We start from the raw sequence: 14,441 nt of genomic DNA on the forward strand, positions 1-14,441 counted from the left end.
TTGTCCCTGGGCTAGCTACAGGCTCAGGTCTGCCGGTCGGCATTCCTATGGTCCTGTTGGGGTTTCTTGGGCACTCAGAAGCCAGGACTCCCAGCTGTCTTTGGCCACATGCTGGAATCCACAGGGGGGCATTTAGCATCCTCAGGCTTGTGAAATCTGGGGATGGGTCCTGGAATTTGGTTCTGTGATATTCCCTGGGTGCCTCCAGCGCACGGCTGCCTTTAATTTGGGGACCGATGGTCAGCATTTAGATGAATTTGGATGCTGGGGAGTAGGTGGGTGGAGTAGGGGTGGATATTTCTCCTGTGTGCTCTGGAGGTCTTTGGGGTTTTGGTACGTGGGATTGGGGTGGGGGAAGAGCAGGTCCTCCAGGGCTAGCTGGGGGTCCTGAGGGAGGGTCACGGTGGGCCTGCTGCTTTGTTGCCTGACCCCTTGAGCATTTGCCATCCCGGCTGTCTCTGTGGAGATGGGCTTATTGCGTTCACCAGGATAACTGGATCCGGTCCTCGTTTCTGGATCCTGTGGGTAAAGATGCCTCGGTTTCCGGGAGGCTGGAAGCTGCTGAGGTCAGGCCTGGCTCCTTCTTGTTATGCTCTGCTTCCCCAGGACATGGTGCTGAGCTGGCCTCCAGGAGCTGTGTAGGAAGCAAACAATGCGGGGGCTCAGTTGGGGGCCTGCAGCAGGATGTGGGCTCTGGAGCCTCTTGGGCACAGTGATGGAGCCCAAGACTAGAGCCTTGCATGTGTCCCTGTAGGATCTGCTCCTGGGTTTTGGAGGTCCTGGGAGCTGGCGGCCTGCCTGGCCCGGCCTGAGCTGGCAGGATTCCCAGGGTTGCTGGCCCCTCTGAGCTTGCAGTGGAACCCTGAGACACGGGGGGATGAAGAACAGGGGAGACCCTACGGTGTTCTTTATACTCCAAAGCTACCTGTGGGAGATTTCTGGAGGCTGGGGACCAGGAACCGAAGAGAAACTGGGCTCTCTCCTGGTTCCCCCAGTTCCCAGCCATTCTGCCTGTCAATCCAACAAGCCCCGTCCTTGGGGAGAGGGAGATAGGGGCGTCCTCTCTAAAGCAGAGGGGCTGAGTGCATAGATGTCAGGCAGCCTTCCAGGTGAGGGTGTGCCCCACAGCCCTGCCTTCTGGGTGGTACCGGCGACCGCCTCTTCTGGGCTCAGGCCTGATACCTCTGTCACGGGCTGGACCTGCATATAAGGCCCACGGCTGGCCCCCAGGGGCGTTTAGGCCTCCGCAGGCAGGGTGGGCTGGGTTAGCGGTGCTGCTGGAGGTGGCCTGAGAGAGATGACATTACTCGGCAAAGTGTTGCTGTTGTCCCGAATTTAAATCTTTCTTGTGATGAATTTGAGTAGACCACCCCGTGGTCACCCCGAGACGGTGAGGGATTCCCTGATCCCACCTGTGCTGGCGTGTTTAGGTTTCTGGTTGTCTGCGGTTCTAGTAGTTTGAATCCGGACCCAAACAAGGGCTGCACAGTGTAGCTGGTCAGCGTCTTTTGTCCTCCAATGATGTATCTACCCTCCCTCGTCTCTCTCTCTCCTCACGCGACCGGTGACAGTGGCGCCAAGAGCATCTGCGTTTGGACTTGTCCCTGTGGTGTCAACCAGTGTGTCCACTGCCCTCTGTTTCCTGTAGCTGAACAGTCGCTGCAGGGTGGTGTGTTGTGGGAAGCCACATTTCCAGTCCTCTGGAGGCGCTTGCGGCCGGCGGCTGCTGCGTGGACAGGCCCATGGCTCAGGATGTTCGTCACCAGGGGCTGTTCAGAGGGGACGGTGCTGCTCCCAGTGTTGTCTGTCAGTTTCAGGTGTGGTTTCCAGCCACTTGTCGGGGCTCGTGCTGCTGACTTCAGCCACTGGTCTAGGACGAGGCTTAGGGCCTCAGTAGGGACATGGTTCATTGATGGAAATCTCAGGGCCTTGGGGTCTCTTGTCAGTTGGGGGTGTACTTGGAGCCTTGCCCTTCCTCGCCTGGGCCCCTGAATGGCAGGAGAGTTTGGGAGACTGGAGGAGGCTAGGCCTCTCACGTCTGCATGGCACATGGGTGCGAGGTGGGCCTTGGGGGGAGCACATGGGCCTGGTGTGTGCGTGACATGTTAGGCTGCATGTGCCACATGTGTTGCTGCCTTGAGGATGGGCCAGACCACAGAGGGTCCCTTCCCCAAACCCTCACCAGGCAGAGAGCCTGGCTGCTGTGTGCCGGGCCCTGTGTGGGGTGTCTCTAAGGCTCGGATATCACCGTGACGCTGGCGATGGGGAGGGGCTGTTTTGGAGGGCTCCCTGGGGGCCACCAGTGTAGGTGACATTGAAAGGTCTGAGAGAGAGCACCCAGACAAGGGACAGCCCGGAGGAGGGTCTGGGGCTGCATGTGCTGGAGGCATGGGGGTGCGGCCCTTATCTAGATGGCTGGGGATATCCCTGAAGGGTCCCAGACAGAAGGGGCACAGAACACTGGCTGCTGGGTGGGGATGGGTGTTGGGAGGGTCTGAGTGTCCTGCATACCCAGCAGCTCTCACTCTCGCGTCCCCTGAGGTGCACAGCATGGCCGGCTGGTGCTTGGAATTGAGGATGTAAACGCATGTGTACTGGCAGTTTCCCGAGGGGACACGGATGCCTGTTGGCAAGAGCTGTGGCCAGGACGTGCTGTAGGAGGGCTTCCTGCCGGGGCCGGGAGGTGATGGGGAGGCTCGTGCTGCATCTGCAGCGCTTGGTTCTTGAAGGGAGCAGCTGGTTCCAGTCGGGAGCTGGGCGGCGCCTGGGAGTCAGAGGACCTGCCCTCGAGGGGAGTGTGCCCACCCACCACGCCGCTGCCCGGTCGATAGCGCCTGCAAGCCTCTCACCTGGCAAGGGACTCGCAGCCAGAAGGCTTGTTGAAGACCTGAAGACCACAGCAGCAGCGGGGCTTCTTGTGGATTCTCCACACCAGTGAGATAAAGGGTCCACTTAGCAGGTGGGTGAAGGGCCCAAGTGGACATACCTCCAGAGAGAGACACCTGCCCCGCCAGCCTGAGTGGTTGCCGCACACGTGGCCTCCGGGGAGATGCAGGGGGCCGCGGCACCGTGCCCCACACGCCTGTGTGGACGGCCGTCTCTGAAGGCAGATGGCAGCCGGCATCTGGAGGGTATGGACACGTCGGCCCCCCACCCGCTGCTGGTGGCTGCGGCACAGGGCGGCATGCTGGAACCTGTCTGCCGGCTCCTCTGTGTGTACCCGAGAGAAGGGAAACCTGGGTCCACACGGAAGTCTGTACACACACGCTCACCGCGTAGGGTTCCCCGGAGCTGGAACGTGGGGCCAGCGCAGGGGTCCAGCAACAGAACGTGGTCTCCCACTCGCTGGAGCGCTACTTAGCCGCCCACAGGAGCCCCGACACCTGCCCCAACCCCTGCAGGCCCCGAAGACATGCTCAGTGAATACAGCTAGACCCAAGAGGCCACGTGTGGAATGATTTCCTTGGTAGGAAACGTCTGGAACAGGCCAGTCCGTGGAAGCCAAAAGCAGACTGGTGTATCTGGTGGGGGCGGGGTTGGGGTGTCGGTTTGGGAGTGAGACTGTGGTGGAAGGAGACGGCGCTCGTCGCACGACCTCGAGAACTCACCAGAAACCGGCGGGTTGTTCGCTTCACAGTTGGGAGCTTTGTACCATGTGAGGCGGCTCCGAATGGAAGACCAGATCTCTGGAAATGGCCAAGGGTGTGCACCCTGCGCCCCGCCACTGGGTCATCCCCTCTGTCTGTGCTTGCCATGCGCTGGGCTCCTTGCAAAGCCTATTCTGTCCTTTTTGTCACGGTATCTTGCATGGTGCTGTGGGCTTGGAAGCACTCTTTGTCCCATTTTTTTTTTTTTTAAAGATTTTATTTATTTATTTGACAGAGAGAGATGACAAGCAGGCAGAGAGGCAGGCAGAGAGAGAGGAGGAAGCAGGCTCCCTGCTGAGCAGAGAGCCTGATTTGGGGCTCGATCCCAGGACCCTGGGATCATGACCTGAGCCGAAGACAGTGGCTTAACCCACTGAGCCACCCAGGCATCCCTCTTTGTCCCATTTTATAGACCAGGAAACTGATGCTCCCCGAGGCTGTCACTTCCTGGGGTCACACGGCTGGGGGTTGTGGCAGAGACACGACTGCATGAGCATGCTCTGGGGCACAGCCCCGGGGCTGCACACGGGCCTGGCCCCCGGTGCTGGTGGTGGGGGGCTCCCCGGTGGGACCGCGTGGGACTGGCTGGGCTCTGGGCTCTGGCCTTGGCTACTGGCTCAACCCTTCCCCGCAGCTCCTCCTCAGTGTCCCTCTACTCTCTGTGCTATGGCCCTTCCCACGGACTTTCTGTCTGGTTCTGGGAGGGAGGCATGGGGACCCCGGAGTTGGGATTCTGCCCCTGGATCAGACCTGGCTCATATCCCATCTCCTCCATTTCCTGCATGACCTTGGCCATGTCACTCAGCCTTCCTGAGCTTCGGTCCCCTCACTCGCCAGGTGGGCATCGCAAGTGGAGGCCCTTCTGGGGTTGTGGGCATGCCCGCGGGGCTCAGTGCTGGGGCCACGGTAGCTGTAACCTGTGCCAGAGTGGCCCCTCGGCTCCCTTCTGTCCATACCCTCAGAGCCTATTACCTTGTCCCCAAGCACTGGCCACCAGGAGATGGGTCCTTGCCACCTGCCATACTGACGGGTGCATGGAGAGTACCCCTGAACACGTGTGCCAGTCATTGCGTTGCTCAGACCTCATGCCGGATAGGGGGACGGGGGAGCCCAGGGAGGCCCGAGGTCCACGGGACCCTGGCACACTCCTCTGGTGTTTGGGTCTCAGTTTTATGCACCTGACATGTTCAGGTGTACATTTGGGACACAGTGAAGTTTTGATGTGTAACTAGAGAGCATCGCTTCCCGCGTTCACCTTGTGCTGGGAGCTGGGGGGATGGCGTGGGTTTGAAATCCATGGCCACGAGGGCTGCTTGGTGCCCCTGACCTTGGCCCTGCCGCTGGCCTCTGCTGTCACATGCCCAGCACACCCTGGTGAGCTCACTTGTCGTGTCGGTGAGACTCAGTTTCCCTCTCCCGGGGCCTGAGACCAGGGCATTTCCCATAGGGGCCTCCTTCTCCTCTCTTGGTTGTTCTGCCCTTGACCCTGGGCGACTTGTCACTGGCCATCGTCTTCTGACAGCTGACTGGGTGGCCCTGGAGGATGTGGCTCCCACCCCCACATGCTGCCCATGGGATGGGGGAGTGCTTCTGCTGCCACCTGTGTTCCCCCACAGCTCTTGGGAGACCCTGGTTCTTGAGCAAGACCCAGGCTGAGGCTTGGTTTCAAGTGAGGAAGCCATTTTGGATGGAGATGCACATTTTCCTTTCCGGAACACTCTGCAGCGGCCAGCGCCAGCAGCAGGAACCCAGACGGGCCCAGCCCGTGGAACACTCTGGAATGAAAACATCCCGTTTGTTTTACTGCCATCTGGGGTGGCAGCGGCCGTCTGGCCCTGGGAGCTGGGTGCCTGTGCCTTTCGGGCTGGCCAAGGCGGGGCCGTGTCCATGGGGTGGGCCGCGGGCCTCGGGGGCGCCGGCCAGAGCGTGCTTGCAGTCTTGCTGCTGAACAGAACGCAGCTGGAAAATGCAGCTCACGTCCTTTTTTCCCGGAACACCTCGTTCTTTGTGGCTTGGCAGCCGTCTCTGCCAAGGGGCCCAGTGGTGCCCAACCGCCCGTGCCAGGGAAGGGGCTGCGTTTACGGCCAAGGTGGGCAGGGCTCGTTCTTTCCCCGAGGTGCCTGTGGGCCCAGGCCTGGCCAGGTGTGGTGTCCCTGACTTTAGCAGCCCCCTGTGCCCTGAAGGATGCTCTGGGGCCACCCTGGGAAGGGCTTCCTTTGCTTCTGGTGGAAGCAGAGAATGAGGCCAGTGCTCAGGGCAAGGCTGACAGCACTGTTGGCCTTAGGATCTGGGGCTTGCAAACCGCTCTGGAGCCCTGGGTCAGGCTGGTGTCATGTCACTGGCCATGCCCAGCAGCTGAGGGGGCGATGGGATGGCTAGCCATGCTGGGCTGGAAAGCCTGAGGCCATGTGCCAGCTCCCCAGCCAGGATGGGGAAGAGCACAGCCTTTCCCCTTTCTCCCGATTCTGGGGACACATGGTTGGATGAGCAGGGCTGCCTCCCCGAGCCTCAGCATTCCCACCTGTGGAATGGGCTGGTCACTCCTTGCCTGGCTGATTGTGACAGGTCTGAGCGCAGCTCCCGAGCACGGGTGCTGGATCCGGAGGGAGGCTGGGCACCCTTCTGTCTGTTCCTTTGCCTCCCCTTACCCTGAAGGGGGCCTCAAATCCCCAGACCCTCTCCTGGGGGGGGGGGCGCACCCTGTCTTGTTAAGGGTCTGAAGGTGGCTGCCTTGGGGCACATTGGTCTGTCCAAGTGTGGAGGACTCCCCACCCCTCGGGCCCTCCCTACAGGTCTGAGCTCCCCTCCCTGTCCTGGCCTGTGGCCACAGGGGCTTCCTAGGTGGGAAGCAGCAGCACACTGGCTGTGTAGGCCCGTCCTGCTGAGACTTCAGTAGCGGGAGGTCAGAACTCCAGTGACGGGGGCCCCCGTAAAATGCTGTGAGGTTGGGATCTTCCCAGGCTGGGCCTCTCCCCCTCACTTTGGAGGCTGAGACAGCCCCTCGATGCCGCCCTGGGCTGGCGGGCCCCTCCCTGGAGAGCCTGCCTCTGCCCCCTCCCCAGCTGGCCCTGTCCTCGTGTTTGTCTGCAAATCCGCTCCTTCCTAAACTCGAATTCATTAATTTACACATCATCATTTCCGGCCCTGGAAGCCAGCCTTGCTCACCATAAATAGACAGAACGAAAACAGAATGAGGTTATTACGCTCAAACTGGCTCGGTGCTCCCGGCAGCCTGGCCCCCTCCACGCCCCCAGTCTCCCCCCTACCCAGACGCAGCGTCGCCAGCCCTGGGTCCCAGGGGTGGGGGGCAGGGCAGGCACTGCACTATAGCCACTCCCCTTTGGGCCAGGCCTGGCTCCTGAGAAGATGTGTTGGGGGTCCTCCCTGCTGGGCTCAGGAGAACCTGGCAGCACCTCAGGGAGAGGACGGGCGGCCAGGGCTGCCTTTCCTGGTGATGGAGGGAAGAGAATGGAGCCCTGGGCCTTGGATGGGGAGCGGGTACCTTCTGTCCCGCCAGCGCGGCTGTCCTGTCCTCCCAGAGGAGGGAGGAGGCAGCTGCTGGCTTGGGAGGAGTGGGTTACATAACCTCAGCTGCGGCCCCTCCGGAGCCCGTTCCCCCCAAGCCCTGTTTCCAGTGCGGCGGCCAGCGCAGGGGTGGGGGTGATGGGCTGGGGCCTGGCACTCGCCCCCGCCGCTGACCACATGTGTCTGGAATGTGCAGATGTTTCCTTGGGGGCTCCGGCTGGCCCCCAGACCCCGCCCAGCATCTGGACTGGGGAACGGGCACACGGGCCACTCCTCTCCTTGGCACCGGAGGAAACTGAGGCTGCTCAGGACTGCAGGGCAGGGTCCCAGCTTCCCTGGGACCTCCAGTGCCTCAGCTCCAGAAGGGCAGACTGCTCTAGCAGTCACCCCAGGCTCAGGAACGCTCCAGACCTGCTTGTGACCACCCCCCTCCTTGGCTTCTACCTTCATGTACCCTGACCCTTTCCTGTCTCCTGGGCACCCTTCTCCCCTCCTCCCATGTGGGCCCTGATGTGAGCATGGGTGGGATGCAGGTGCTGAGCCGTGTGCGGACAGGGCTAGGGGAGCTGCTGATGCTCACCATGGGGGCCCTTGAGCACCTTCTGCTGAGCACCTCCAGCTTGTATGAGCGAGGACCCTCACCCGAGCTCCTGCTTGCAGCAGGAAAGAGCAGCCCCAGACGGCCAGGGGCATGCTCTTGGGTGCCTGTACCCCGGGGGAGGCTGGTGTCCCCCCTCATGACAGTGTCTGGTCTGGGAGGCAGGGAGAGCCTGGGGGACAGCTGGGACTCCCCAGTGGACTGCTGGGTCCCTGTGGGGGAGGAGAGGGAAGGCCAGCCTCTCGATCTGATCCCTGGTGCCTGGGGAGGTGACACGTGGGAGGTGACACGTGTCTTATGCTTTCATGGGTGTATGCCTGTCACTTGGTAGTATGTGGGTCCCCAGGTCACCCACCTCCTCCTTAAGCTGGTCTGACCCCTCCAGTCTTGGCCTTAGGATCTGTGGAGTTGGCTTGAGTGGGCCTCGGAGGGGCTGGGGAGTATCTAGCTGGCCCAGAGGGTAGGCCCTGCTTGGCCCAAGACCTCTCAGGGGTGCTGTCCAGCCAGGCTGCTGGCCCTTCTCCCGGGAGGGGCTGGCCGCTGCTTGGCCAGCCCTGCTGCTTTCTTCCTTCGGGGTCTCCCTGGGCCTGCTGTGTCTCCCCTGCCGTTGTGGGACCTGGGGAACCCTGGTGTGGGGGCTGGGCTGGCCCAAGGCCTCCTTGGCCTTCCATCAGCATGCTGATAGTAAGAACTAATGTGGACAAGTGGCTGTGGGACAGAGTGAGGACCCTACCAGTAGTTTCTTTCCATGTCTCCATCCGGTGACCCCCACAGCTCCCCCTTAGTGTCCCCTCTGCCCTTCCCCTCTCTCCCAGTGTGCACCATTAGCCACACAGCCTGCCCCACACAGCTGCTCCCACACCCTGGGGCTGGGGCTTAGGGCCTAGTGTGTCCTTAGGGCACGGACTGTAGCTGAGCAGGATCCTAGGGGAGCCTGCTGATGTTTTCTGGGCCCAGGTGAGTGCTGGGGGGAAGGGGCTCAGCTGGGACCTGGAGCAGTGGCTAGTGCCCTGGACTGTGTGTGACTGATGGTGGGGCCTTTGGCGTGCGGGGGAGGGGAGCCTCGATGGGGCTGCTGGGCCAGACAGAGCTGGGTGGAGGACTTGGCCGAGGGTGGCTTGGAGCCACAGGCCAGTGAGGCTAGGGTCAGCCGTGTCCCGACGGGCCAGGGTGGGTGCTGGCTGCGTGGCCTGGACGCTGAACTTGGCCTGCCCCCACCCCCGCCGCCCCAGGGTTCTCAGGCGCCACCAGCAGTCCCCAGAGCTGCCACTCATGATGGATTTTCCAGAGAATGGGATGTGGAGAACACTTTAGGGATTTTCCTTTTTTCTTTCCTCTTCTGCCTGAGGCCCAGGCTGGGAAGCTGCCCCGGGAGCCCCTGGTGGGTCTCGCCCATGCTCACCCTCCTGTCCTGCCACCCCCCGGCCCCATCTCTTGGACACTCTCCCTGTGGCTTCCTGTGCCCTGCAGGCTGCTGCTTTCCTCAGAGGCACGGACACTGGGAGGTTCCTTCTGCTACGGCCACTCCACGCTAGAGCATCATGGTTGACCGTGGGTGGGAGTCCGGCTGCCTCTCACTGGTCTCCTGGCCTGGCCCACCCCCTACCCCACCCCAGGAGTGGGTGCGGGCCGGCTGGGGGGAGCCTGAGCAGCGCGGGGCAGGCCGTGTACCCCAGAGGAAGGCCTGGCCCGCCAGCCAGAAAGCACCCCTCCCCCGCCACATGTGAGGAGGGACAGGGCAATCTAGGCTCCACTGTGGGGGGCACACTTGACCTTGCCAGCGGGTCTTGTCCCCGTGTCCCCTGGCCCCCAAAGGCCTCTCCAGCCCTGGTGTTCCTGGAGCCCCAGTTCTGGGTGGAGACAGACCCACACACATGCACGCTGTCTCTCCGTGCCCGCCCTCCCCCAGATGGGAAACCCGAGCTCAGTGAGACCAGCGCCTCGTCGGGGCACCGAGCTGGGACAGGGCAGGGCTCTGGTCCGAGCCTGCGTCAGCGGCAGTGCTTCTTCTTGAGGAGGCCTCGCTGCCCCAGCCTCCTCTTTGATGGGGCTCCCGGTGCCCCTTGCCAGCCTCCTTGCCTCCTGTTCCCCTCTGAGGCCCCCACTCTGGGCCCCCAGGGCAGCCTGTCCGTCCATTTCTGCACACCCCACTTCTCCTATTCAAGGGTACTGCGAGTGTGGAAAACTCAGGGGACCTGCCTGCTCTCAAGCCTGGAGCTGTCACGGTGCGCCCCTTTCCAGCACTTTCTTTAGATCTTGGTTGAACAGTTTCAGGGGAGGGGCTGGTTTTGTGACTGGATTTCTCTTGGTCTGTGTGCTGAGGGGGCTGCCCTGCTGGCGGCTGAATGGGCTCCGGGCGCTGCCCCTGTGCACCCTGTGTCTCCCCACAGGTGAGGGGAGGAGCGTCTGTGGCATCCTGGTCCCGGCACTGGGGGGGCTGCTCCAGGTGGAGACCCCAGGCTTTAGCCCCACCTGGTCCCCACGGGAGTTCCAGCCCTGCCCACCTCACCATCCAGGGGAATGGGAGCCCCACTGGGCCTGGCTCCCCACTTGGGTCACAGGACCCAGACCAGGGTGGCGGAGTGGCCCGGCAGCAGCCCAGTTTGCAGCCCCCAGCCTTCTATGGTCTCCACGCGACCCCATGTGGCCTGGGGGTCATTTCTGGAGCCTGGTTCCAGATGTGGTCCACAGCATCAGGAGCCGGGCCGGGGGTGTGGCTCCGGGCATCCCAGCCAGCAAAGCACTGGACACCCTCCTCCCCATGTCCTCAGGGGCCTGTGTGCACCTCGGCTCTCCCAGCAGGACCTCGTTTCCACACCAGCCAGCATTAAGGTCCTGCTGTGTTGGGAGCAGGGACATCCCCAAGGGTGGCTATTGGGAACTGGACACCCCCAGGCTACCTCAGGAGCCTTGATAGGAAGGGCTGCAGAAGCCAGGTGCCCAGGGACAGGTGTCTGGACCAGGCTGTGGTTGGGGTAGGGTGGGATCTGAGTGTAGGAGGAGCTGGGCTGGCAGGAGCAGGAAGTGGTTGGGCCAGGAGGAGGCATCGGCAGACCTCCACCCCTGCACAACTGGGTGGTCACTGGGGGCCGGGGTAGGGCCCGGGAGAGGCATTCTGGGGACATCTGAGGGCGAGCGGTGACACCTGCGAGGGCAGAGGCTCTGCGGGTGAGTCCCAGGCCTCATCAGTTTGGAGGCCCCGACGGGGCTGCTCAGACATGGGGGCCCCGGGAGGGAAGAGGTGAGGAGGGTGCAGTGAAGCAGGTGACCGGAGGCGTCCACCAGGTCAGGGGAGGGGATGGGTAGGTGCGACCCTGGCCTCCACCTCCAGGCTGGGAGGGACAGTGGCGTGGTTAGCCGCAGAGCATGTTTTTGGAAGGGCTTTGACCTTCCTGGGGGGTGGTGTCGCCAGCTCCAAGGGTCGTGGTTCTGAACCATTCACAGTTTGGGGGTGAAAGTGCTTTGGGGCCGCTGCTGTCAGGGGTGCGTCTCCTCACATCCGTGACCTCTGTGTGTCTTGGGTTAACGATGCGTCCTGGGCTGGTTTTCCTGGCCAGCTGGGCTCCACACCGTCTGGGAGCCGTGCCTGTGTAGAGCGGACCCCACGTGGATGCGGCCAGCGCTGCCCGGTCTGCAGTTCGGCTTCACTGACGACAATCCACGCGGGGGGCTGCATCTTTTCTGTACTTGGCCCCGCTTGCCTTGCTGCTTCGCCTCTGCCGGTACTTGACGCTGTGACCCGTGGGTGGTGCCCTCCTGTGTTCTCTCAGTCAGGGAGGCTCTACAGGACTGTCACCTGTGGCTTTGGGCTTTGTCCCACTCCCTGGACCCAGCTGGTGTTGAACCTCCCCGGGCTTGCAGAGGGCCGGCCCCGCCCCCGGCCCGCCATGTCCTCGTGCTGACGTGCCCAGGCTGTCTCTGGAGGGTCCGGCCCAACTTGGCACAGCTGGACCCGGTGCCTGCCTCACAGTTCAGCCGGCCTCTGCGATTCCTGCCCGGTCCTGCTTCTTGTTGAACCCGTGTGTTGACTTGTAGACTGCGCCGGTGTTTGTCCTGGGGTCCTGTCAACCTCGGTCTTTGCTGTGGCCTGTCACCATAGCTCTGAGAGGAGGTGGTCCCCCAGGGCCCCCTCCCTGCTTACCTGGTCCTTGTGCCCCACTGTGTCTTGGGGGCATTCTGAGACCCCCCTCCCCCATGCTAGCAACAGTGAGGCCCCTGGCCCTGGAGATCCTTAGGCTGCCCTGCTGTGTTCCAGACCCCACGTGGCACGGTACTGCCAGGCCCGGGGGTGGGGGACTGGAACTGCTGGGGGGCCTAGTGCTGGGCAGAGAAGGGGCATGGGGCGGGGCGTGGATGGGGTCCTGCGGGCTCCCAGCCCTCTCGTAGTCCAGTCATTGGGATCCTCTGTCCTGGCCGCAAGTAGGAAGTTGGAGGGAGTGGGAAGCCTCTGGGGGTGGGCCTGGGTCTCCTTTTTGCCCTGTCTGGGGCTTTGGCACTGACGGTGACCACTTTGTTCCCCAGAGATGTCTCTCACAACCTGCTCCGGGCACTGGACGTCGGGCTTCTGGCAAACCTGTCCACACTGACAGAGCTGTGAGTGTCCCCCTGCGGAGTGGGTGGACGGCGGTTGCCTGTCACCATTGCATTTATGGGGGCTTCTTTCCAACCTTGCTGAATCCTCCCTTTTCTTCCAGGGATATAAGTAACAACAAGATTTCCACTTTAGAAGAAGGAGTATTTGCTAATTTATTTAATTTAACTGAGATGTAAGTTGTTTTTGGCGTTAGTAATTGCCCTCCCTGCCCTCCTGACCTGGCCTCCATGCCCATTCCCGTCGGAGAGTGGGCGCTGGGGGCCTCTTGCTTGCCTGCTGGAGCTCGTCTGGGGCCATGGGGCGGCGGGGTGCTGCACTGGGGAGGGCACCCCAGGCCCCTGCTTCCTGTGTTGAGGCCAGCAGTGACCCCTCCTCCGGGCCCCTGCCCTACCCTCTGCTGAGCGCCCGGCCTGGCCCCCTGCCCCGCAGAAACCTGAGCGGAAACCCCCTGGAGTGTGACTGTGGTCTGGCCTGGCTGCCCCGCTGGGCAGAGGAGCAGCGGGTTCGCGTGCTTCGGCCCGAGGCGGCCACGTGTGCCGGGCCCAGCCCCGTCGCTGGCCGGCCCCTCCTCGGCGTCCCCCTGTCAGATGGCGGCTGTGGTGAGTATGGCTGCAGTGGGCCGGCTGGGGCCTTTCCTGCTGGGCAGATCCCGGTAGGTGCTTGAGGGCCAGCAGCTGCGGCAGGGGGTGGGGGGGGTGGGCAATAAACATAGCAGCGGAGACAGACCCATTTGGGGGTCAGCAGGGTCCTGTGGACCCAGGGGACGGTGTAGGCAGGAGGTGAGGAGCGCTGTAGATGAGGGCACATGGGACACAGGGAGCAGGCGTGCCAGGGACCAGCCCGTGTGCTCCATCCAGGTGAGGACTACGTCGCCTGCCTTCCTGACAACAGCTCGGGTGCCGTGCTGCTGGCGGCCTTCTCGGCTGCCCACGAGGGCCCGCTCACACCTGAGGCCTGCAGTGCCTTCTGTTTTGCCGCCGGCCAGAGCCTCGGGGCCCTCTCAGACCAGGGCTGGTGCCTGTGCGGGGCGGCCCGGCCCCCTAATGCCTCCGCGGCCTGCCTGCCCTTCTGCTCCAGCACGCCGTCTACCCTCGCCCCTGCCTGCCGGGGCCCCACCATCCTGCAGGACACCTTCCCTGCCTCCCCAGGAGCTGCCCTGCTGGGGCCTCGGGGACCCCTGTCTTCTGGGCAGCCGGCAGCCTTCCGCGTCACCGCCTCCCTGCCCATCCGCTCCACACGCTGGGACTTTGGCGACAGCTCCCCCTGGGTGGATGTTGCCGGTGCGGCCGCCACTCACCGCTACATGCTGCCGGGACGCTACCATGTGACGGTGGTGCTGGCCCTGGGGGCCGGCTCGGCCCAGCTGGAGGCTGAGGTGCGGGTGGAGGCAGCTCCCGCAGCCTTGGAGCTCTCATGTCTGGTCTCGGTGCGCAGCGATGAGACCCTCAAGCTTGGCGTCCGGAACCGTGGCGGCTCAGACCTCCAGGCCGCATACAGCATCGTGGCTGTGGACGAGGAGCCGGCCCGGGGTGGGTGCCCTCGCCCTGGGCCTGGGCCGTCCCTCCCCTCACTCACCCCTGGGGGCTGGAGCTGGGGGGGGGGTGCTGGTTGGGCACATGCTGACGCCCCTTCTCTGCCCGCTGACCCCCCCCCCAGTGGTGCATCCGCTCTGCCCCCCAGACACCGTGATCTTCCCGGACAACGGGCACTGCTACCGCCTGGTGGCTGAGAAGGCCGCCTGGTTGCAGGCACAGGAACAGTGCCGGGCCTGGGCCGGGGCTGCCCTGGCCATGGTGGATAGTCCTGCCGTCCAGCGCTTCCTGGTCTCCCAGGTCACCAGGTACCCACCCCCCACCCCGGAGAAGCTGTCAGGTGGGGGTCCCCACAATGCTGGGGCGGGGCTGGAGGAGAGGTGGGGGTGGCCAGAGGCCCGAGTCCAGCTGGCAGGCCTGATGGCGGCCGAGGACCCTGTCTTGCTTGGCAGATGCCATTGCCATCAGCTCTTGGGACAAAGATGTGGGCGTGGGGGGTGCATCCAGGTCCTGCGGGCCCACCACCCCTGCTGTCCTCACTGAGC

At 63.4% G+C, this 14,441-nt stretch overlaps 1 protein-coding gene across 1 annotated transcript in view; it reads left to right on the forward strand.

Annotated features, from left to right (window-relative positions):
• PKD1 (polycystin 1, transient receptor potential channel interacting) overlaps nucleotides 1-14,441 on the forward strand; it is a 41,503-nt gene that overhangs the window by 1,500 nt on the left and 25,562 nt on the right. Inside the window, exons 2-6 of the mRNA XM_082713482.1 lie at nucleotides 12,292-12,363; nucleotides 12,465-12,536; nucleotides 12,794-12,963; nucleotides 13,222-13,893; nucleotides 14,021-14,204. Of these exons, the coding sequence (XP_082569608.1) occupies nucleotides 12,292-12,363; nucleotides 12,465-12,536; nucleotides 12,794-12,963; nucleotides 13,222-13,893; nucleotides 14,021-14,204 (1,170 nt within the window). The remainder of the gene's footprint in view (nucleotides 1-12,291; nucleotides 12,364-12,464; nucleotides 12,537-12,793; nucleotides 12,964-13,221; nucleotides 13,894-14,020; nucleotides 14,205-14,441) is intronic.

The sequence above is a fragment of the Mustela nivalis genome, assembly GCF_964662115.1.
Source record: "Mustela nivalis genome assembly, chromosome: 19".
Lineage (NCBI taxonomy): Eukaryota > Metazoa > Chordata > Mammalia > Carnivora > Mustelidae > Mustela > Mustela nivalis.